At 42.8% G+C, this 22708-nt stretch overlaps 1 protein-coding gene across 1 annotated transcript in view; it reads right to left on the bottom strand.

The window, feature by feature from the left end:
* The window catches only part of SF3B2 (splicing factor 3b subunit 2), a 112761-nt gene that overhangs the window by 13558 nt on the left and 76495 nt on the right, over positions 1 to 22708 (bottom strand). The window contains exons 13-18 of the mRNA XM_018567352.1: positions 18449 to 18598; positions 17285 to 17374; positions 16837 to 16944; positions 16568 to 16675; positions 14879 to 15021; positions 14002 to 14103 (exon numbers count right to left, since the gene is read on the bottom strand). Coding sequence (XP_018422854.1) covers positions 14002 to 14103; positions 14879 to 15021; positions 16568 to 16675; positions 16837 to 16944; positions 17285 to 17374; positions 18449 to 18598 — 701 coding nt within the window. The remainder of the gene's footprint in view (positions 1 to 14001; positions 14104 to 14878; positions 15022 to 16567; positions 16676 to 16836; positions 16945 to 17284; positions 17375 to 18448; positions 18599 to 22708) is intronic.

A 22708-nucleotide genomic window follows, 5' to 3' on the forward strand; every position in this document is an offset into this window, starting at 1 on the left:
CACTTTATATGGGGGGGGGGGGGGGGGGGGGGGGCCGCACATCCCGGGACCTCATACAAGCGATCTGCCGGCTCTATAGCCGGCGGATCGCTTGTATATTAACAGGCATCGCTGCCTGTTTTCACATGTCGGCATTCCCCGACATCAGCCACGCCCCCAACGGCCGGCAAGTGGTTAATATTAGCTGAGTTATAAATGGGAAAAAAAACAATGTTGCCGCCGTTATATAAATGGGTTTACAGTTCATTTAAAATGTAATTATCTCCTCCTCCCTGATGCAACACATTGCAATTGATCCTCCACCATTCGAGAGTAGAAGAAAGTGGGATATCAAGTGATTTGAATGGTTTAATGGCGTATTATATATATATATATATAACAAAGAACATGGAGGTAATGTCTGTGTACGCCATACACAAAGAAGAAATCCAAGTGACAAAACGCATAGGTGGGCGGATCACACGGACATCACGACTCATCAGAGCTTGAGTGGATTTTATTCAAAGCGTGACGTTTTTTATTGTTCTTGTAAGTGTTATTTTATACGCATTAAATCTTTTTAAACCAATACTGCACAATGGAGAGCTCCTGTTTTTTGAGCATCGGTGGCTGAATGACAAAATGAAAAACTGAACAACCCTTATGCAGATATAGGAGGATCCTGGAAACCAGTCTTATCAGTTGAGAGTGGAAAAGGGGAGAAAAATGATTCATGGTCAGACCCATAACAAGTTGACCAACAACAGCTGGTGAGTGCAAATTTCACATAATTTAAAACACAAGGAAAAAGAGCACAGTGAACAATAGAAAAAGAACACTGACCGTTTGGAACAAAAAGAAGATTTTACAAAGACTTTCATTTTATATCTTTTTCATTTTTTTGCTCTTACATAGAAATTCTCTGAAGTTTTCTGTATGTAAAAAGGTGGTTTCATTCATTAATAGTACGGAGGATACACAACAAGATGCCATACAGTCACAATTTAATATATGGCACTTAGGGATCCACAGTTCGTTACAATGCAGTGTCGTTTGTATACAAAGCTAAAAGGCGACACTCTGCCCAGCGATTGATGTGGAATACCTTTCTGGCTGCTCCCCAGTACCCCTTGGTCATTTATGTATGCATTGACAAGGGGTGTGCAGGGAAGCAGAGATATAGGAAAAGCTTGGATCTCTAGCATGTTTATCGAGGACAGCCCACTTATGCTGAATGGAAAGGGTGCCGAAAGGGAGGACCAATACAAAAAAACTAGTTGTGATTGAAGGCAAGACAGGAAAGCCTCCTGTCCAGAATTACCCTTGGATATTTTAAGCATTGAAAAGTGTTGAGGAAAAACATGTGGAGGTCTATGATCCTGTCAAAGCTCTGCAGGAAAGTCTGCATATCCTCCAAATAGTTCAGTGCCTTGATCAACAGCTCTTTACAGATGGGGGATCATGAAGATCCCTCATATCTGGAGGAGTGCCAGTACTGAGGCCAGCCAGTATGGAGGCCAGCATTTTAGGATGGCTTGGATAAGGTTGGGAAGAATGGCTTGGTCAAGATGTGAAGATTTAGGCATTTTGTTGTTGAGGTTTGAGGGGCCGTGGGAGGTGGTTAGTTTTTCCTCCAATGGCATCCCTAATAAGATTAAAGGCTGCATCAAAAAAACTGACAATACAAAGTGACTACTTTAAATTACAACAACATTTGTCACTTCACCCTTGACCACACTTCCTAATGTCCTGTCACTGTTGACTCAATTTGCTGGGGTATCTGGATTGCGGGTCAATGCATCCAAATCATTGGCTCTTAATATCAATATGCCCCAGGAATTGTGGTCTCGGTTGTGGGAACATTTTAATTTTACCTGGTCCACTGAGGCTTTGGAATATCTAGTGATTAAACTTACACCTATCTTTTTACAACTATACAAGAAAAATTATATACCCCTGTTTCACCAACTCTGGGAGGATATGTCTCGATGGGACTCCTGTAATTTGTCATGGCTGGGTCGCATTCATGCACTCAAAATGACGTTGCTCCCCAAGAGCCTATATTACTTTCGGGCTCTACCCATAGCTATACATAAGCCAGACCTTTTGAAATTCCAAGCCTTAATTATTAAATTTGTTTGGCATGGAAAACATCCTAGACTCTCGAAAACTGTATTGTATTGTTCGAAACTGACAGGGGGTTTAGGGGTTCCAAATCTCTTGCAATACTATAAGGCAGCGCGGGTGGCTCAGCTCTCCTCTGTGTATAACCAGGGATACACACCAGATTGGATCCTAATGGAATTTCTCTCTGCCTTGGGTACACCAATTGATGCCTTGAAGTGGATGTACCTGAGGCAGAGGCCAGTCATTGCGGCCCCGACCTTGTCTTGTTCTATGATGGTATGCGACTCATTCCGAAGGGGAGGTGGGTTGGTGTCACCTCATACTCCTCTGGCTCCCGTCTTCCATAAATCCTAATTCCCCCCCCCCGGGGGATCTCCTGGAGTGTTCCATTGGTGGCAAGACAAAGGCCTGTACCGCATAGCACAACTCTTTAAAGATCATAAGCCACTTACTTTGACCTACTGTCGGGAGGTTTTGCACATGCCATCTTCTGAATACTTTCACTATAGACAATTGTTACAATTTTTAGGTTCTTTGAAAACACCTAACGTGATGTCTCCCTTTAAAACAACCTATGAACATTGGTGTCTTGGAGCTGGGGTAGACTCTGAAAGTAAATTACCCTATATGTTAGCTTGGGAACAGGACCTGGAAACTGTTATTCCACTGTTGTTCCCATGTGTCATTGTGTTTACTCAATATTTAACTAATAGAAGCTAATTATAAGGTGTTATCTAGGTGGTATATGGTTTCTGCCAGACTAGCGAGAATATACCCAGAGGTTTCTCCTCATTGTTTTCGGGGATGTGCTCACCCGGGCACGATGTATCACATATGGTGGGAATGCACTAGATTAAGACCCTTTTGGAACCGGCTTTATGCTCTAATATTTAGGATTACTGGGGTGAGGATCCCACGAGATCCCCAATATGTGTTGCTGAATTGCCCGATTCCAGGACTGTCTAAAGCTTTGGATAAGTTAATTAACTTTCTTTTTGTTGCCACTTGGTCAAACAAAAAATGTTGTGGATTATGGTCCATGAGAAACTTCACAGCATCCTCCAAGATACTGAAACATTCTTTGAATTGACCTGGACTCCCTGGATGTTATATACAGGGGTGCTGGAAACCTGGTAACTTCCATTGTACAATTTTTCTGTTTTTTTGGGGGTTTTATGTTTAATGTTTAAGTAGATGTTGGGCTATCTGGTCGGGGACAGATCTATTCTTTTTGGACACTCAAGCTGTTCTGTTTCTTTTAGGATCTTTCTTCTTTTTGTCTTTTTATTTACTTTCTTTAGGCTCACACACGTGAGCTGTTTAGTACATTGATGTTGGACAGAAAGTCTACTATGTATATAAATATGGAGGAGGTCATATCAAATGTTTGCTTCAGACACAGGTGGATCCTTATGCCTGATATTCCTCTCAGATTGTTTTGATTTTGTTTTTGTTGATGGGGGGATAATTTGGCAAGAGTAGGTGGATAGATATGTTCGGTTTCACATTATTATTAGGGATGCACCGATACCAGTATTTTGGTACCGAGTACGAGTGCCGATCATTTTTTTCTGGTACTCGCCGATACCAATTACCGAGTAACGGAAGTCCCATTCAGGAAGCGAGGTGGCGTGTAATGACTCGCCACCTGGCTTCCTGATTAGCCGGGAAGCGTGTAAAGAGTCGCCACCCGGCTTCCCGATTAACAAGAAAGTCCCCTCTTACCTTAGTATGTGCAGCCTGTCGTCCACCGGGGGCCTTTCCAGCGAGAAGGCGGCCTTCGTCCGGTACCCAGCTGGAGCCGTCTAGCCGGCCAATCAGGAAGCCGGGCGCCGTGTAATGATGCGACGCCCTGCTTTCCGATTGGCCGGCTCCATGTTCTCTTGTCATGAGACGACGAGGGAGCATGAAGCCAGCTTCCCGGCCAATCAGAAAGCAGGGCGTCGCATCATTAGACGGCGCCCGGCTTCCTGATTGCACGGCTCGGGCTGGGTACCGGACGAAGGGCGCATTCTCGCTGGAGAGGCCCCGGGGGATGGCAGGCTGCACATACTAAGGTAAGGTAACCTTACCTCACGAGACCAGCTTCCGGTCAATCGCGAACGCGTGTCATTACACGCTGCCCGGCTTCCCGATACCGGAAGTACTTGTGCTAGGAATCGGAGCATTTGGGCGAGTACGAGTACTTGCCCAAATACTCGGAATCGGCACCGATATCGATACTAGTATCGGTATCGGTGCATCCCTAATTATTATGCATTGTGTGTATGGTTTCTGGTGATCCCCTCTTACTACCTGACTATGCTAATGTGGAAGACAGACGCAATTGTATGCTATACTGTTTGTGCATCATGTGCTATCTTATTGTTTTATACCATTTTAAAAATGTAATAAAAAAATACTTTGAAAGTTAAATTACAACATCCAACGTCATACTCTATTCACTGTTTTGGATTTGCCTTAACAAGGCTTCATCTGAGCTTCCTATGAATTTATACAGCTATACATTTTGGTTTTATACTGGTACCAACTGGGTCGAATTTATTGGAATGATTATTATACATGACTTGCTCATTACTGCAGTTCATTTTTCTCTGCAATATTTTCTTCTGTGGTTATTTCCAAATTTATTGTTACTGTATGCTAGCAGATTATTTAAAATTACATTAGCTGATAAATCAAGTGGGGATTTATTGGACTTGCTTCGATGTGAGCAAGGTTCGCCACCACATACGCCAACCTGTTTATGGGTTGGTGGGAGAAATGTGGCGTCTATGAAAATGGAAATCCGTTTCGTCAAATATATTTTGTACGCACGCTATATAGATGATTTAATCTTCATTACCAATCGTTCTTTGGATCTGGAGAGGTTCTCCTAATATCTCAATTCCAATTATTACAATCTAAGATTTACTTTGGAAGGAAAAGATAAAAACATCAGTTATCTGGATCTTAAACTGACGGTTTGAATGAAGATGGCAAAGTATGGGTTGAACCATACAGAAAACCTACATCAAAAAATTATTTCTTAAGAGTCGATAGTTGCCACCAGGGGGCAGTGAAAAGAGCAATACCTAACATACAACGTGGGTACTCCCATTCCTTGATTAGACAGACATATGAGGAGGTGAAAAGAATTGACAGATTATAACTTTTAAAACATTCCAACAACATAAGGAAACAAGCTAGATCGAATTGAGAGAACACCTATTTTCTCCACTCAATATAGTTGCCAGTATGAGGACAAAAAAAATGATTAAACAATACTTACCCATTCTTCATGGAGATAAGAGGAGCATATTACAGGGAGGAATTTAATTTGTTGCAAGACGAACGTGGACCCTGGGCAACATTGTCACCTAGCTTATTAAAACCTCATGATCGGGATGGATGCAACCTGCTACGCACAACGGGTATGTACAAATGTAATGCTTCCCGCTGTTCATGCTGTGATCTGCTAGGTGATCCTCATACAATATCATACAATGTTACTGGCACATCATATCACATCACATTAAACAATTGGTCAATTGTCAAACCAGGTTTGTGATTTACGTGATCTCCTGTTTAGTTTACACAAGAAAAAAAGGATCCTTGCTGCACTAACTGCGATTCCCATGAAGATATACCAGTGGGTGCTCAAAATAACTGCAGATGGCGCCGTCACATGCAGATAGTTGAGGAGCCCCACCAGCACACCAAAACGATAGTTACAGCAATTAAGTGTTAATTTATCGAAGAATGCTGTCCCTTGTATGCAACCGCTTGAGGCGCCACGCAGGGACCCCTTCATCAGGCTCAGAGATGACAGCCTCACTCTGAGCCTGATAAAGGGGACCATGCATGGCTCTGAAAGCACTTGCATGTGGGGGATAGCATTCTTCACAATAAATTAACACTTAATTGCTGTAACTATCGTTTTGGTGTGCTGGTGACGTTCTTCAACCTCCAGTATAGTTTACCGCATACAGTTTGTAGGCAAAACTACAAGAAGATTATGTGACCGCACTAGGGATCACTCTGGTCCAACATTAGGACTAAGAAAGTACCAATATTGCCAAGCTCTTTTGTGAGACACAATAGTTACATTGATTCTATGAGGATTCGGATTATTGAAACCGTAAATACACCTTCCAGAGGAGGAGATAGGTTTTCCCTATTTGTTTTTTAAACTGAAGTGTTCAGAATTTTCAAATTGAAGACACGTATAACTGATGGTATGAACTATGTATGGGATGTTATGTATTTTTATGAATAGTGATTACCCATCAGGTGTAGTTCTTGATCTCTGGAGGGTCTGTAAATTAGTAAGCATGTGTACTCGTCTACAATTTACTTTTTGGAGTTTATTATATCAGATTTATTTTTCATGGATTTTTGCTAGCTTATGCGTTTACATTTTTAATGGTTTTAATACAATTTGCTGTTCTTTAAATGCGTCCTCTTCCCCTTTTGGTCTCTTTTTCCCTTTCCCATCCTTCCAACCTTCTCCCATACTGTTCCCCCATTTGTGTGCATTGGTAGAGAAGGGGTCAACAAGAGACAGGTAGAGGAGGCTATTCATCAGTTACATATGTGACTAGGGGAAATGGAACTATTTAAATGTTGTCTTTGTAATCTCTCTTCATCTCTATGAATAAGCCGTTTGGAGAAAGAGGTTAGAGTTGGAGGAGCCTGTGTGTTAACAGCATGTTTTGACTTTGGAAATAAATCCAGCCTGTGATACCAGTCGTTTGTGATACTATTTTTTCCAGACCGATTAAGAGTACCGATACGTTTCCTCAAGTACTTGCCCAATTAGCAATATTATTATAATTTTTTTTAAAGTGTCTTGTGAAAGTTTATCTAAAACACAGACTAATGATTTTAGGACAGTTTCTTTATAATTATTAAGAACTGTAACTCAATAGGCATTATGAAAAAAAACATTTTTATTTGCTTTTCACAAAGTTGTGAAAGCTCAAGCAAATAAGGTGGTCAAAGCGAAGGCTGAGATTTGTAGTCCCTCTACAGCTTGGAGTCACTGGTGGAACACCAGGGCAAGGATGCAGCTGATACTGCTGCGACCCTGGTAGTTCTGCCACTGACTCCAAGCTGTAAATGGACAACAAATCTCAGCTATACATTATACAGCAACACAGAATGGCACCGGCTGAAGAGGAATGCAAATCCCAGCAATACATTATACCGCAATGCAGAATAATACCATCAGCTAGGGCTGCAACCAACTAATCGATAACAATCGATGAGAAAAAGTGCCAACTATTCTCATTATCGATTAGTTGGGTTGGACCCCCTGGCTCTCTCAACGCTAGGAGGAAGGCACAGCAAGCAGTTGATTGGTGCAATAGCCAGCCTGCAATTTGAAATGGCCAATATCAGGCTTGCTATTGCACCAGCCCACTACCTGCTGTATTTACATTCAGCTGTCTTCTGCGGAACCTTGCCTCTGGCAGATGTTATTCCCTGGCTGAAGCTATTCAAGCGTCATGTGCTTACAATACAATTATAAAAAAAAAAAAAAAGATTAAAAAAAATTGGGAAAAAAATCATTTTTGCTCTCAGCCTGACAAATTCTGCAGCAGGAGGTGAGTTACAGTGCCAATAATTTTAATGGCACCCCAAACGCGCTTCCCTCCCACAGTGTTATCGCCTGCACTGGAATGCACAGTACCGCAATGCTGTGTGTTCCAGTGCAGCACAATTGCATGCAGTTTTATTCCAAGGTAAACTTTATGTTTGTAACACTGCATTTGTGTATTTTATTTAAAATTAAAGGATGGTATTTAATTTCTTTTATCCTATTAAATCTAAAAAATAAAAAAAAATGGCCAAAAATCGAGTATGAAAATAATCATTAGTTGCAGCTATAGAGGACTACAAATCCCAACAACTACATTATACAGCAAAGCAGAACAAAACCATCAGCTATAAAGGACTACAAATCCCAGCAATATATTATACAGAAATGCAGAATACAATCAGCTATAGAGGACTACAAATCTCAGCAATACATTATATAGCAATGCAGCATACCATCAGCTATAGGAGGACTACAAATCTCAGCAATACATTATACAGCAATGCAGAAATACAGCAAGCACACACTGGCAGGTAAGCAGTGAAGGGTAGATTGGTAGCAGTAGATGTACAGAGGAAGGGTACACTTGCAGCAGGGGGCATATATTGGAGGGTAGATCCTAAGCAGGGAGCTATATGCAAAGAAGGGCACAGTGGCAGGTAAGTGTAGGCTGGCAGCAGTGGGCACACAATGCAGGGTGAGCTGGCAGCAGAGAAAGTACACACCTTGTAATCACCTTTCACTTAGTTCTCAGTCAGCAACCATCTCCTTGTCTTTCCTAAATGTTTGATATGGTTCCAGTGCTCAAGGGTCTCCTGGGGATCGGGTCACCTGCAGCACAGCCCAGCTCTGCCGCGTGGCACTCAAGAAGGCTGCCCTAAGGTCCCCAGCAAGGACTGGACCTTATGCTTAATTTGCATAATTAAAGTATCTGTATCTGTTTTTAGTATCGGAGAATTTGTACGAGTATGAGTGCTCAGTATCGGCACCGATACTGGTATTGGTGCATCACTATTTTTTACTATATAAAATTAAAATGACCAAATAAAAAAAACAACAGTTAGACTTACCAATAACTCCTTTTCCAGTAGTATTTCAGGACAGCCCTTGAGATGTACATGCTCCTCCCACCGGACAGGAAAAAAAAAAAAATCACAATTTTCAAAATAAAAGACTGCCTCCTTAAGTGCTCTTCAGTTAGTCTGAGTACTGAAAAAAATAACAAAATCACACCACCAAATGGTAACCTGGATGTCCTGGAGGACTACTGGAAAAATAGTTACTCGTAAGTCTAACTTTGGTTTTTCTCTAGACGTCTTCCAGGACAGCCTTGAGATGATCAGCAAGAACTTAGCTCATGGGGGGGATGGACACACAACAGCCTGCAACAACTTCCTTCCAAACGCTTTGTCATGGCTGGAAAGGAGATGTAGGCGATAATGTCTTATGAATGTCGAGAGGCTGGTCCAAGTGACTGCTTGACAAACCTGTTCTGGCGTTGCTCCTGCCCAGGAGGTTGCTAAGGCCCTAGTAGAGAGAGCATAAATAAAAGGCGGTAGGGACACCCCCTTAGCGTTGTATGCCTCAAAAATGGCCAACTAAATCCACCTGGCTATTATTGGCTTGTAAGCTTGCTTTCCTCTGAATTTTTCAGAAAAAAAGAACAAATAAGCTATTGCAAGACCGAAAATCTTCAGTTGCCTCTTGGCAAGACAATAAGCAGGGTCTGACATCTAAATTTAGAAAAAAGTTCTTTATCATTTGAAGCTGTCACAAAATGTTGGAAGAACAATGTCCTGCGATCTGTGAAAAGTAGAAGAAATCTTTGGCACAAAAAAACAGGATCTGTTTCGAAGATTACTATATCCTCAAAAGATAGCCAAGAATGGTTCTTGACACGAAAGTGCCTTTAATTTTCTGATTCTCCTTGAATAGCAATTAATTGGGCAGTTTTTAGGGTGAGAGTCTTGATCAAAGCCTCCGACATGGGCTCAAACGGTGGCCCTGTTAGTGCCTGTAACACTAGAGACAAGTCCCATTTTGGAACAGATATAATAGCTACCGTCCTCATTCTCGTTAGGGCTTTAAAAAACCTAGATATCAAGGTATCCTCTGTGAGTCTAGCCTGTATAAAAACAAAAATGCAGCAACCTGTACTTTAAGGTACTCAGATGGGAGGCAAACAAATCCACCTCCAGCATCCGCCATTTTTCTACCAGGAGATCAAACACCTCCTGATTTAGACTCCACTCTTCTTGCTCTGATTGTTCAGGGTACCCCGCAGATGTACCACTGTCAATGATAACATGTGTCTTTATGCCCAAGAAAATATTTCTTCCGATAGGGCTTGATGAGCGGGGCTTCTTGTCCCTCCTTGATTGTTGAGGCAAAATACTGTGGTGGAATTGTCCGAGAGAACCTGATAGAATCCTGAAAAGCTAGAAGAGCCTTCTGTACAGCTCTAACTCTTTCCAATTGGAAGAAGCCCTTGCCTCCTTGTTGTTCCACTGATCCTGGGTTACTGAGCCCTCTAAGTGAGCCCCCAAGAGAGATGACTTTTCGTTCTCCACCACCAGAGACTTCTTTTTCACACTGGTTGGAACTTACACTTCCAAGTCCAATGAATCCTGAGATCGATTCCAAACTTTCAAGAGAAAGCTCTGTAGTCTTCTCTGATGGAAGATTGCCCATTGTACAGCTGGAAAGCACAAAGTCATTTGCCCCATCACTGACATAATAAATCTTACTTACCTTGTTCTGCTTACCTGTAGCTGCAGGACGCTGTCCGAGACCTTTTGGATCTTTTTTGAGGAAGATATATTTTCCTCTCTACAGTGATTATCACTTACTCTAGAAAAGTCTTGACCTGGAAGGATTGAGATTTGATTTTTCTTTCACCCAAGGTTCTGGAGCCCAATTCCTTGTGTGTGTCAGATGAGCTAGAAGCAAGTGAGAAGGTGCATATAGGAGCAGATTGTTCAGGTAAGGAATTATGTTGATGCAACCTCAGTGGAGCCAGGGCTTCCACCAGAATTTTCTTATAGATACTTGGGGCAGAAAAAAGGCCAAAAGGGGTGAGAGCTCTTAATTGAAAATGCTGCACCTGTGCCCCAATCCTAGCTGCGAATCTTAGAAAAACCTGCAAGTCGAACTTCAGCCTGTAGCCCTGCCGGATTCTCCCCAGGATGAAAGGGCTGGAAGTAATTTACCTGCACTGTGAGAGGAACTCCCCCAATCTTCCTCCCACTGGAGGAAGGGAGTCACTGCTGTTTGGTGTTCTGAGAAGGTGGGTTAAAAAGGATCCAACTCTTCCCTCTCCCCTTGTGGCCTGTCCAATGTTTCTTCGGTTGGCCTTCAACTTTATTTTCTTGTGGGCGAAAACTTTGGACTCAAAATTTTATTTTCTATTAAAAGGCTTTTTAATAGAAAATAAATCAAAAAAAGGCACAGAAGGGGCATGTACTGGAGGCCTCAAGTTTTCCAATAGTGACCTAAATGATAGAAATGTAGAGGTCAGCTCATCTTTAACCTCCCTGGCGGTAATCCCGAGCGTGACTCGGGGTTAATTTTCTCTGCCAGGAGCGGTAACCCCGAGTCACGCTCGGGGTAACATTGCAGAGCTGTCAGCGGAGTTTCCTCACCTTCTCTTGGCGATCCAGCGATGTCATCCGCTATGATCGCCGGCGAGAATGATCTTCAGCTATGTCCTCCGCCATGATCGCCAGCCGGCATCTGACTTCCTGGTTCCGTTCCCTGCGAGCAGCAGCGGCGCATGGGAGCGGAACTGGGCGGCAAATTCAAAAGTGAAACACACATAAAAGAGCTGATACAGTGTAATCTGAGAGGACTACACTGTATCACCTCAGATCTGACACCTGATTACTGTACAGTGCCCCTTGCCTGCCATTTTACTATCATTTGTGCTGTCATTTCAGCTCATAAAATATTTATAATATGGCATCAAAAAAGCGCCACTTTACAACAAAAGAGTTTTTGGACCAGTTCAGTGACAGCAACACGGAGGTGCTCGCAGAAGTGAGCGATAGTGAGTCGTGGGGAGATTTGTCGTCTGACACGTCGGACACTGATCTGGCAAGTGACAACGGCGATGATCCTGCACCTGACCTCAGCGATGTGCGCACTTGGTGCCCTATTGACTGCAATACGGACCAGGTAGCACCCCCAAGATTCCCGTTCACCTGGGATGAAGGTAGATGTTGAGCGTGGCAACCCTCTGGCATACCTGCAATTATTCCTCACTGAGGAGGTAATTGAAAAAATTGTCACGGAGACAAATCGCTACCAAGAGCAGCAATCCGCTACGCTGCATGCCAGGTTTTCCAGAAGCAGAAAGTGGGAACCGGTGACCAAAGAGGACATCTGGCAGTTTCTGGGACTCATCATTCTTCAGGGGGTGGTGGGGAAACCGCTCCAGAAATGGTACTGGACCAACGACAATAGATTGCTACAGGCTTTAGTCTATTCTTCTTTAAGAAGACCATCTATACAGGCTTGACATAAGGGTTCAGGGTATAAAGCTTCCAGTTTAGAACCACAGACAGCACAATTCTTTTTGGTCAGAACTTTTTGCTTATCAGGGACCTTAGCCTGAAAGATATCAGAAGGCAATGGAAACATGGAGAGCCTAAGAAGTGCACAGAAGAGCCTAAGCCCACATAGTAAAAAAGCTCTTCAGTGCCTCACTCACGACCCCGAACACCACAGGGGTCCCTGGTGAGAAGGATAACGCAGGTGAAAGAAGCCCTCAGGACTAAGTGCCATACAAAAGTGACTGTTTACCTGGGCAGAAGCAGTGTTAAGAGCTGCGTCTACAGGAGTATGAGCAGTAGCCATCTCCTTTTTCTCCTTGTTGATCGGCGTTTTCCCCAGCCGGTGCCGAGAAAGACCGCTATGCCCCGCCCCTTCCTCTGCGCCGCATCAAAGCTTGGAATGATGAAGCCTTCCGCGCCTTGAAGTCTTATCACCCACCTCCGGAAGTGACTAACTACGGTACCTGGTCAAGTGGGCGGACACTTCACCAACCACACCCACCAAACAAACTCCTGCAAGGTAAGCGGCACTCCGCAAACTCCGGATCCATTCTCCCATACGGACTGCAGGTTAGAGGGGAAGCACTTACCGACCACCAATGGGGAGACTTGACTCTGGTACTGACCTTCCCCAGGCATGGAAGAGGAAGGGGGAACCGGACCTCCTCCTACCTGTACCGAGGAGGGGATTCCTAAGACCAGATAAATTAAGCATGCAAGACAAGAGCGCTCCGATAGGTCACACGCCTCCTCTGCCGGAGGAAACGCAAAAAGCTTTAGAGGACTTAAGGAGGCAGTCTTTTATTTTGAAAATGGCGATGGGTTTCCTGTCCGGTGGGAGGAGAATGTACATCTCAAGGGCTGTCCTGGAAGACATCTGGGGGGGAAAAACAAACCAAAACAAAAAAAACAACTGGTTTCCCTTTCTGTTATAAAACATATATGAAAATGCCAGGATCGTACAAACACCCACAAATTAACTATTTTTGAAAGTAGAGACCCTTAGGTAATGCCACTTTTAGCCACAATTTGTTTGGTAAAGGACAAGACATGCTGGTATTGAGGTGGTTAAACTGAAGATGTCAAAATGGAAACAGGACAAATGCAACAACTTGTTCCTTAAAGGAAATCCATAGTTATGAAGGTTGGAAGCTGCCATTGCTGACCTGTACTTCTCAAATACTATACTATTTTGAGGCTTCATTACCAAGTCAACCACTAATCCAAAATGAGAAGTGAACTTACTCTCTTGGTCTGCATGCTTGTTTTGGTCAGTGACTAACAAAGTTAGAGACAGCCAGGAAACTAGCATTTTTAGGTGGTCAACAATGGTAGACTGCATATTGATTCCAGCATAGGTTTCTTTAAAACATAGGGCTTTGTAATAGTACACCAGATACAGTGCATTATTAATGTAACAAGGAAGGGGGATGGTGTAGGGACTACACTCGCATACAGTGGGAAGATGGAAGTGAAGGTGTTAATATACCAGTCACATAGAGAGACTGGATGAAGATGTACAGCTGACATCCAATAGAGTATGGGGGAGTGTTTGCATTTGTGACTGACCATCACAGTGATCATAAGGCACAGCACCACTCTGGCTCTGCACATTTTCTCCGGTGTCATGTGACAGCAGGAACACCAGCTGCAGCGAGATTGTTTTTAAACATCCACTTAGAGCTGCAACCTTCCTGAGGAGGTGGTTTACAGTCTTACAGCACTATAATCTGTAAAAAAAATAAAATAAGTAGCACTTCCTACCCATCAATGGCCTCCTCATTTTTTTTCTTTCTCAGCTCAATAAGTTCTGGTGTCTCCATACCAGCAGGAACAGAAGAAAATCCTCCAGGAGTAATAAGACCACTAAACAAGACAAAAAAATAATTTTGATACAAGAAAAAGAATGCTACAGAAAAGAAAAAGATGACAACATTTATATTACAGTTAAATAAAGTTAAACCAATTGGGTCCCAGGTGTTGATTGGCATTAAACATTTGTCTCTGTGCGATCTTTAAACGGCACATATTCTCATCATCATTAACAAGTTGGTACTTTTGCTGGAACAGCTAGTTGTCACCTGCAGTCCAGCAGTAAGCCCAGGAGTGGAGTTAATTGTTATTGTAGAGGCATACTGCATGACAACTGCCCTAACCTGACCCCTTTCCCAATTAAGAAAAACATATAAATATAAAAATTTATTAATACACTAGGATAAACATAAAGCTATCCTTGGCCCAATCAAACACTCACGCAAGTGTGCAGAATGCGGTTGGAAAATCTAGTGACCACTTGCCCGTGAAAACGTCACCATCTTGCTAATTTCGGTCCGTTTGAACACGACTTGATCTCTACTTAATGTCACACTAACAGTTTATGCAAACAAGACTATCCTGAGTACATGACTATATAATGTCAAAGAAGGGAAAAAAGCTCTCCTAAACCTTCACTTTGAACGTTACCCATTACACTTAATTACATAGAAATCACACTTCTTTTGGGCAAGATACTTTGTAGATGGTATTGGATACAAAATCTAAAAATAATCAACACATTAATGGGGGGTGAACTGGGACTGCAATGGTCAAGGTAAAGGAGCACACGTGTGACAATTGCTATACAAGAGCCCAAACCACACACCTATCTGCAGGTGTAATGAATCCAGTCTCATCTGCTTTATCTTCATCACTCTCTTCATCTTCTTCCTCAGAAGAGGATTCATCATCAGATAGTTCCAGCTCTCCCCATGGGGTTCTGTCTACATCTTCTTCTTCATTTTTACTCTACATGTCAAACAAACAAAATCCACCATTTTCATTTACTGAAAGCTGATGCGATAGAATTTTGGGTATAGCCTGGAGCACAGTAGTTGAAATATGAATTGAAGCTTCTAGTATAAAGTAGACCGGTTATTTAAATAGCATTCAGTTTCCATGGTGCTTACATTCTTCTAGAAGCAGCCTGCCCTAGCCAGTTGCATTTGTGTTGTTTTTTTTCGTATTACAATCAAAGGGACACAAAAAGAAAAAAACACACAACTACAATATAAGGAATGACAAGAAAGTTCACAATCAATACACCATAAATGAAATGTGAAAAATGTGTTTAGTCCATAAACAGCTTACAAATGTAAGAGGTAAAGTATTTACATGCAGAGGTTCCTCTGGCTTTTTCTCTTTTGAGGTCCAGTTCTGCAAGAACATTTGAGTTTACCTCAGTCTCAAAGAGCTCCTCGAACTCTTCTGGATTTTTATATCTGTATGCAGTAGGGATGCACAGATACTTTGAGTACCAGTGCAGATACTTGGCATTTTAATGAGAACTACCATGGCTGCAGCGGTTGCAGCTGGGACCTGGCTCTGGCGCTCCACCACTGTCTGAAAATATTAGTCTGTATTGTTTTAGAAAAACTGTCACATGACAATAAACAAAAATGTATCAGTACTCGTACTTTTAAGTACTCGGCCAGTACCAGTACAAAACTGGTATCTGTGCATCCCTTTATTTATATTTATACAAACAAAATTGTACATTAAAACAGAGATGTACAAATCCCGGGAGCTCCGTGTGCTCCTTACAAATGACAGCTGGCTCCTAATTTTTGAATTTTTCTCTAGTGTAGTCTTGGAGCTCAAAAGTATCGGTACATGTACTCGTACCGAGTACTGTACTTGGTATCTGTGCCACCCTAATATGCAGGAAATATATTTTTGCTTCTGGCCAATTCTCTATAATGGTTTAAATGCTGGCACCTCATGCTGTTTCTTCATTAATGTCCTCCTCCTATTTCATTCAAGTGTTCTTACTCATGTTCCCTGCTTGGAAGCATATTTTAACTTCTCATTCTCTCCACAGGACAACAATGGTACTTAATGTAACGCTCATCTCTGTGCTCTTCCACTAAATAAACTACCCACATCTCGCATATGCTATCAGTGTTTTACCAACGCTTCTGTTCTATAAAGTCTGCCTTATATTTGCTCCGCGAGCTCTGCAGATGGTCCACAGAATACAAATCAAAGTCCTTGTGCTAATATATAAATTCTCCAACAGTCTGACAACTTCCTCTATCTACAATGAAAAACAGACAATATTAAGGCAACTTACAACTCCTGAAAATGCAAGAACCCATTGCCAATCTGTTCCTTGCAAGGACAGTGGCCCCAGGACAGGTAAGACAGCCTCACTAATGGGAACACAAACGTGAACAAAAACAGACATGGTTTCTGTCCCCCACCTCTGTATTCAACCAGTTTTGACTTTAGACCCATTAACAAAATAGAATAATATATAAAAAATATTGTGTTATGTATCATGGCAACTGCTTACCTGGAAATCTGAGGCATTGGTTCCAAACACATCACCATAAAGAGGTTTGCCCATTTCATCAACAGGAGGCTTGCCCCAACCACCAGCATGATATCCAAACGAACAGCCCTTTGGGAAATCAGTAAACATTTTAAAGGAAAAACGAAATTGAAATAAGTAAATGTGCATTGTACATTAGCAATGAGCAATAACCATGTGAAAAATTAGAAAGAAAAAAAAAACATTAAAAAATCCAAGCGTACACAAATGATCAAATACGCATGTCTTACCTCAGGGATAGGAGAATTCAAACCTGGGATTTTAAGATTGGGATATGATGGTGGTGGTCCATATCTCTGCATTGCAATAAGCCATGGAGGAGGAACCTTATGAGCATTCTGCAGGACAATAATTTATTAGGCAGTTTAACCTTTAGAAATCTTTCTTAGCAGCAAACGAATCTTTCAAAAAGCCATCTGAAAATTACAGTAATTCCCAAATCTGATATGGTATAGAAAACATTATGGAAACTTACTTGGAAAAAAGAAAAGTCCATGGTAATAAGTATAAAGTTAGACGACATTTCAAAATTTTTAAGAAAGGGTCAGGTCATTCATACCCACCTACATAGGTAAGGGATTCAGGTACTTTTTTGAAAAAGCTCTCTTATGCCGCCACCCATACTATGAATACACATACACAATTTTAAAAAGAAATCAAATATATAAATTAACTCACTGGTCCTACTGGCATTCCTAGAGTGATCCTCAATTCATCAGACAGGTCTCCTGGCTTTTTTTCCTTTAGACGAGTCTCAAACTCTTTTCCCTGATGAAAAATGTTACAATTCACAATATACATTTCACTGCACAAATAGATGGTTTTGCATATTTTATCTTGTAAATGCTTAATGACGAATGTTATCTAAACTTAAAAAACAGAACTATGGGGTGTTTTCCCCCATAGTTCTCTTTAGGGTCACAGGAGGACATATACTAACCTCCTCCCGTGGCCCAAAGCACAGTATATCGCGGGCAATACTGAGAGCTCCGCATCCGAGACGGATCCAGACAATACTGTCGAGATCCACCCAGCTGCGTGAGTGACAGCTGACTGCCTATCTAGAGGCAAACCCAGCTGTGCCCACCCCCTTCCCGTCCGTTCCTCCACTCAGCGCTGGGGGATCGGAGAGGGGGGAATCCCTGCAGGGAGTGGTGACTGACAGCCCCCACTCAGTGCAGGGAGACTATCGGGAAGTGAGCGGCTCGGCGGCATGTTATTGCTCACTTCTCCATTTTATAGAACCGACCTCTGACAGCTTCTATGTTACAGCTCGGCTCTGAATACGAGGATGGGTGGAAATCACTCACCTCATAGTTCTCCTTTAACAACTAAACAGCACTTTGTCCCTCTTAGCTTACTGAAACAAAATACAAATGTGCTGTGATGTGTTGAGGTGTGGAACATGTATAACATTTTTATTCCCTCTAAAAGGGTTTACGCAGCATACCAAACACATTTTAATTTCTCTTTCTTTTGTCTTATCAACCCTGAACACAAATCAAACAGCCAAACTAAAAGTTGTGTACAGAGACGCTTCTGGAGGAGTCACAATACTTTCTAAGTAAGCAAAGATCAGGCGTGATTTTTCTCTGTAGAGTTACAGGCTATGGTGACTATATAATAGTCCAGCTTTAAATGTCTTCACTATATTTATAGTTTGTGAGACGAGAGGTAAAACCTGCATGAAAGGGTGCTAAATATGGCTCTAGCGTTAAGAGGACTTCAAAGAAAATGAATGCATGAATTGAACATGTTTAGGAGCCTCTATTCAGTTGTTTTTTTTAATTGGTTTGTGTTAAGACATCACATGAAAACATCCAGCAGCTGCTGGCTCATCACCTCATAGTACAGGTCTCCATGTATGGTCAGCTTTGGCTTGCTCTGCCATTTGAAGAAAGCATCATGCAGTTTCTGGTAATCTATGTCAATTTTTCCCATCTTAGGCCTGACCTTCTCTCTCATTTTAGACTTCATAGTCTTTTGCTCTTCCTGAAAATGAAAAGTAAAGGATTTATTACATAACCTACACTTTGAAGTTATTCATGTAGTTAACCTTGATGAATCAACAAGATGTTTTCAACACATTTTTATACAAGAGCCCACTGAAGTACACAGGAATTCTTAGACTGTTGTGTTATACTGCCACCTACAGAAAAATGGATGTTGGCAACAAAAAAATGAGTGGGCTAGCACAGGATAACCCCACCCGCACCAATCATACCTCAATTTTGAAGAAAGGTAGTACCAAAAACATGAAAACAAACAGAGAGGAGAGGGACCTGTGCCCCTGAATGGACTTCAGGAAAAGTGATTTGCAAGCGAGTACAAAAATGTTATTTTTGTTTGTTTGAGGGACACAGTATTGATTTAACTGAGAGGACACCCAAAAGCCATGCAACAGAGGGATGTTCAACATAGCAACAAAAGCACACAGAGTCAAGAAAAAACAAAAGCTAGAGACTGCCTGCAGCCCCCCAGATCCATCTGAAGGGCCCAACAACTGAAGCTGGCTTTCAGATGAGGCCTGAATATCCATCTGGAAGAACTTCGAAAACAGAGCACTAGGTAGTAGGATTGCAAAAAGGAAAAGGTTGTATGCCAAAATAACAAAACACATTCACAGATATAGTAACGTGTGCCATGGAAGGAAAGGATGGAAGCGATTTTAGACCAAAAGTTTGAATCATGGTCTGTCTGGGTCACCTAGAAATGGTAAAATTAGAAGCTGATGTGACCCATTCGGGATAACAAAAAGAAAAAATCAGTGTTCCTGAGAAAGTAGTGGCTGAGAGACCACATTTAGGCATTATACAATTATACAAAATTTAAACAAAACAGCGCTTTAAAAAGAAAAAAAAAAATTAATCCTGAATAAAATAATCATCATGTGTGCAAAGGCCACATAAAAGATGTGGAAAACAAAATAGCAAAAGATTGTGCGTGTACAAAATCTGCAGGGGATCAAATAATTATTTTCCTCACTGTATATGTAAGTTTGCCCACTTACAAAGAAATGAAAGGGCTATAATTTTTATCATAGGTGTATTTTAAATGATAGAGAAAGAATATCAACCAAAGATCCCGAAAAAACACATGATACAAATGTTATAAATTGAGTTGCAGTTCAGTAAGTAAAATAAGTATTTGATCCCCTACCAACCAACAATAATTCTAGCTCCCACACACTGGCTATGTGGTACACAGATTAGTCCTTTCAAGTTAAGAAAGTGCTCTTAACGACAGCTTATGTATAGAAAAATAGGATTTTGGTACTCACCGTAAAATCCTTTTCTCTCCGTTCATTGAACGACACAGGGAACAGATCGGAGATCCTGTACTGTAGGGCAATATCGCCACCTGCAGGAGAAGGACGCTAGGCACAAAACTAAAGACCAATCACAGCCCTGCCGGTGGCCACAACCCCCCACCTGCTGACAAGTCTCCAGTTTAGTAACAAGCAGTAAAGGAGTACACACCCATATAGAGGGGCGGGCCCTGTGTCCTTCAATGAACGGAGAGAAAAGGATTTTACGGTGAGTACCAAAATCCTATTTTCTCTCCCGTTCATTGAAGGACACAGGGAACAGATCGGAGATCCTGTACTGTAGGGACGTCACAGAGCAGTATCAAAAAAGAGGGGTGGGCCAACAGAAACAACAAACCCAACTTAAAACAAAAAAATCCCCGCAAACGGCCGCCTGCAACACTTTGCGCCCCAAACCAGCATCCGCAGATGCCAAAACATCCACCTTATAAAACTTGGCAAAGGTGTGAACAGAAGACCAAGTCGCGGCCTTACAGACCTGAGAAACGGAGGCACCATGACGAAAAGCCCAAGATGCCCCAACAGCCCTTGTAGAATGGGCCGTAACAGAAAAAGGAGGCTCACGCCCCTTAATAGCATACGCCTGAGAGACCGTGTCGCGAATCCATCGAGAGATGGTGGCCGACGAGGCAGCCCGGCCCTTCCGAGGGCCATCTGCAACGACAAACAGGGAATCCGATTCCCGAAACGCAGCCGTAGCACTCAGATAAACACGGATGGCGCGGACCACGTCCAGACAGTGCAGCGCCTTCTCCTTCCTGTGGACAGGCCGCGGACACAAGGAAGGCAGGACAATGTCCTCATTGAGATGGAAAGCCGAAACTACCTTCGGCAGGAAGGACGGTCGAGGCCGCAGAACCACCTTGTCCCGATGCAGGACCAGCAACGGGGACGAGCAAGAGAGGGCCGCCAATTCCGAGACCCTGCGGATCGAGGTGACTGCCACCAGAAAGGCCACTTTTTGAGATAGAGTCAGAATTGGAATGTCACGCAGAGGCTCAAAAGGGAGTCCTGCAACACAGAGTACCAGATTCAGATCCCATGGCGGCAACGGGGAGCGAACAGGGGGGACGATACGTGTAACCCCCTGCACAAAAGTGCGAACGAAAGCGTTGGAAGCCATCGGTCGTTAAACAAGGACCGCCAAGGCCGAAATCTGGCCCTTGATCGTGCTCAAGGCCAAACCCTGATCCACACCCCGCTGATTCCTCAGAATCCCCAGAAAGGACCGGGGAGGGGGCCAACAAAGCTCGCTTCCGTGGAGGGCGCTGCGTCAGCGTGCGCTCAATACGGGACACAAAACCGTCCATAGTGGAGGAAAAGGCCTCCAAAGACAACATAGCGCCGGTGGACCCCCCACCCAAAGACCCCACAGGCACCAAGGGAGACTGGGAAAGGGGCGCAGAAGTACAGGCCGATGCCTAGCGTCCTTCTCCTGCAGGTGGCGATATTACCCTACAGTACAGGATCCCCGATCTGTTCCCTGTGTCCTTCAATGAATGGGAGAGAAAGACACTTGTCCACAGAATCTTTTTTTTCTTCCATTCAAACCTCACCAACATGGGCAAGACCAAAGAGCTGTCAAAGGACGTTAATGACAAATGTGACAGGGGGCTGTGGACACTGTGAAGCTTTTTTGTGTACTGTGAAGCTTTTTTGTGTGCTTTGTAGCACAGTACTGTATTCAATCCAGCATGGCTCCCAAGAAAGTGCAGAGCAAGCATGGTGGGAAAAAGAAAGCGCAGAGAGTAAATGAAGGTGATAAGAATGTGCGGAGCGTTAATGAAGGTGAAAATAATGTGCACAGCGTTAATGAAGGTGAAAATAATGTGCAGAGCGTTAATGAAGGTGAAAATAATGTGCAGAGCGTTAATGAAGGTGACAAGAATGTGCAGAGCATTAATGAAGGTGACAAGAATGTGCAGAGCGTTAATGAAGGTGACAAGAATGTGCAGAGCGTTAATGAAGGTGACAAGAATGTGCAGTGCAAGAATGGTAACAAGAAGGTTTTGAAAAAAATAGCCATTGAATTAATAATAAAGAATTCAAAACAACCAAGAAGGAAATTGTAGAAAAGCATGATCGTGGTATTCGTGTGACTGATCTGGCGAAGTCGACCATCTCGACTATTTTGAAGAATAAAGATGCAATCGAAGCAGCTGATGTGGAAAAAGGAGTTACGATGTTAACCAAGCAGAGGACACAAGTCCTAAAAGAGGTGGGAATCAACCTCATTGACAAAGCCTGGGAAGATGTCACGTACCAGATCTTGAACACAGCCTGGAGGAAACTGTGGCGAAGAATGTGTCACTGAACGTGACACGGAAGAGTGATGCACAGGTAGTGGAGGAGGTTGTGTCCATGGGCAAGACTGGACGTCGATGGTACAGACATAGAGGAGCTTGTTGAGGACCATAAGGAGGAGCTCACAACGCAAGAATTTACTGAACTCCAGAGTGAGCAGCAGAAGGCACTTGTTCCAACGAGGAAGAAAGGGAGGAGTTTAGCAGTGATGTGATAAAATCTACAATGGAAAAATGGAATGAGTGCCAGGATTTCTTTGAGAAGCACCACCCCAACATAACTGTGATGAACAGAGTCTTGAATCTGATAGACAATGTGGTCGCTCATTACCGGAGGGTTCTGCAGCGCAGGAAAAAACAAGTGACAGATTTTTCGCCAAAATTGACCCTGCAGCTAAGAGACAAAGAAGAGAGGAAACCCCTGAAGGAGATCTCCCTAATGTCCTTATGGAGGGGGACTCCTTCCAAACA

This window comes from Nanorana parkeri, unplaced genomic scaffold (genome assembly GCF_000935625.1).
Source record: "Nanorana parkeri isolate BGI_ZX_2015 unplaced genomic scaffold, ASM93562v1 scaffold1034, whole genome shotgun sequence".
In the NCBI taxonomy this organism is placed as follows: Eukaryota; Metazoa; Chordata; class Amphibia; order Anura; family Dicroglossidae; genus Nanorana; species Nanorana parkeri.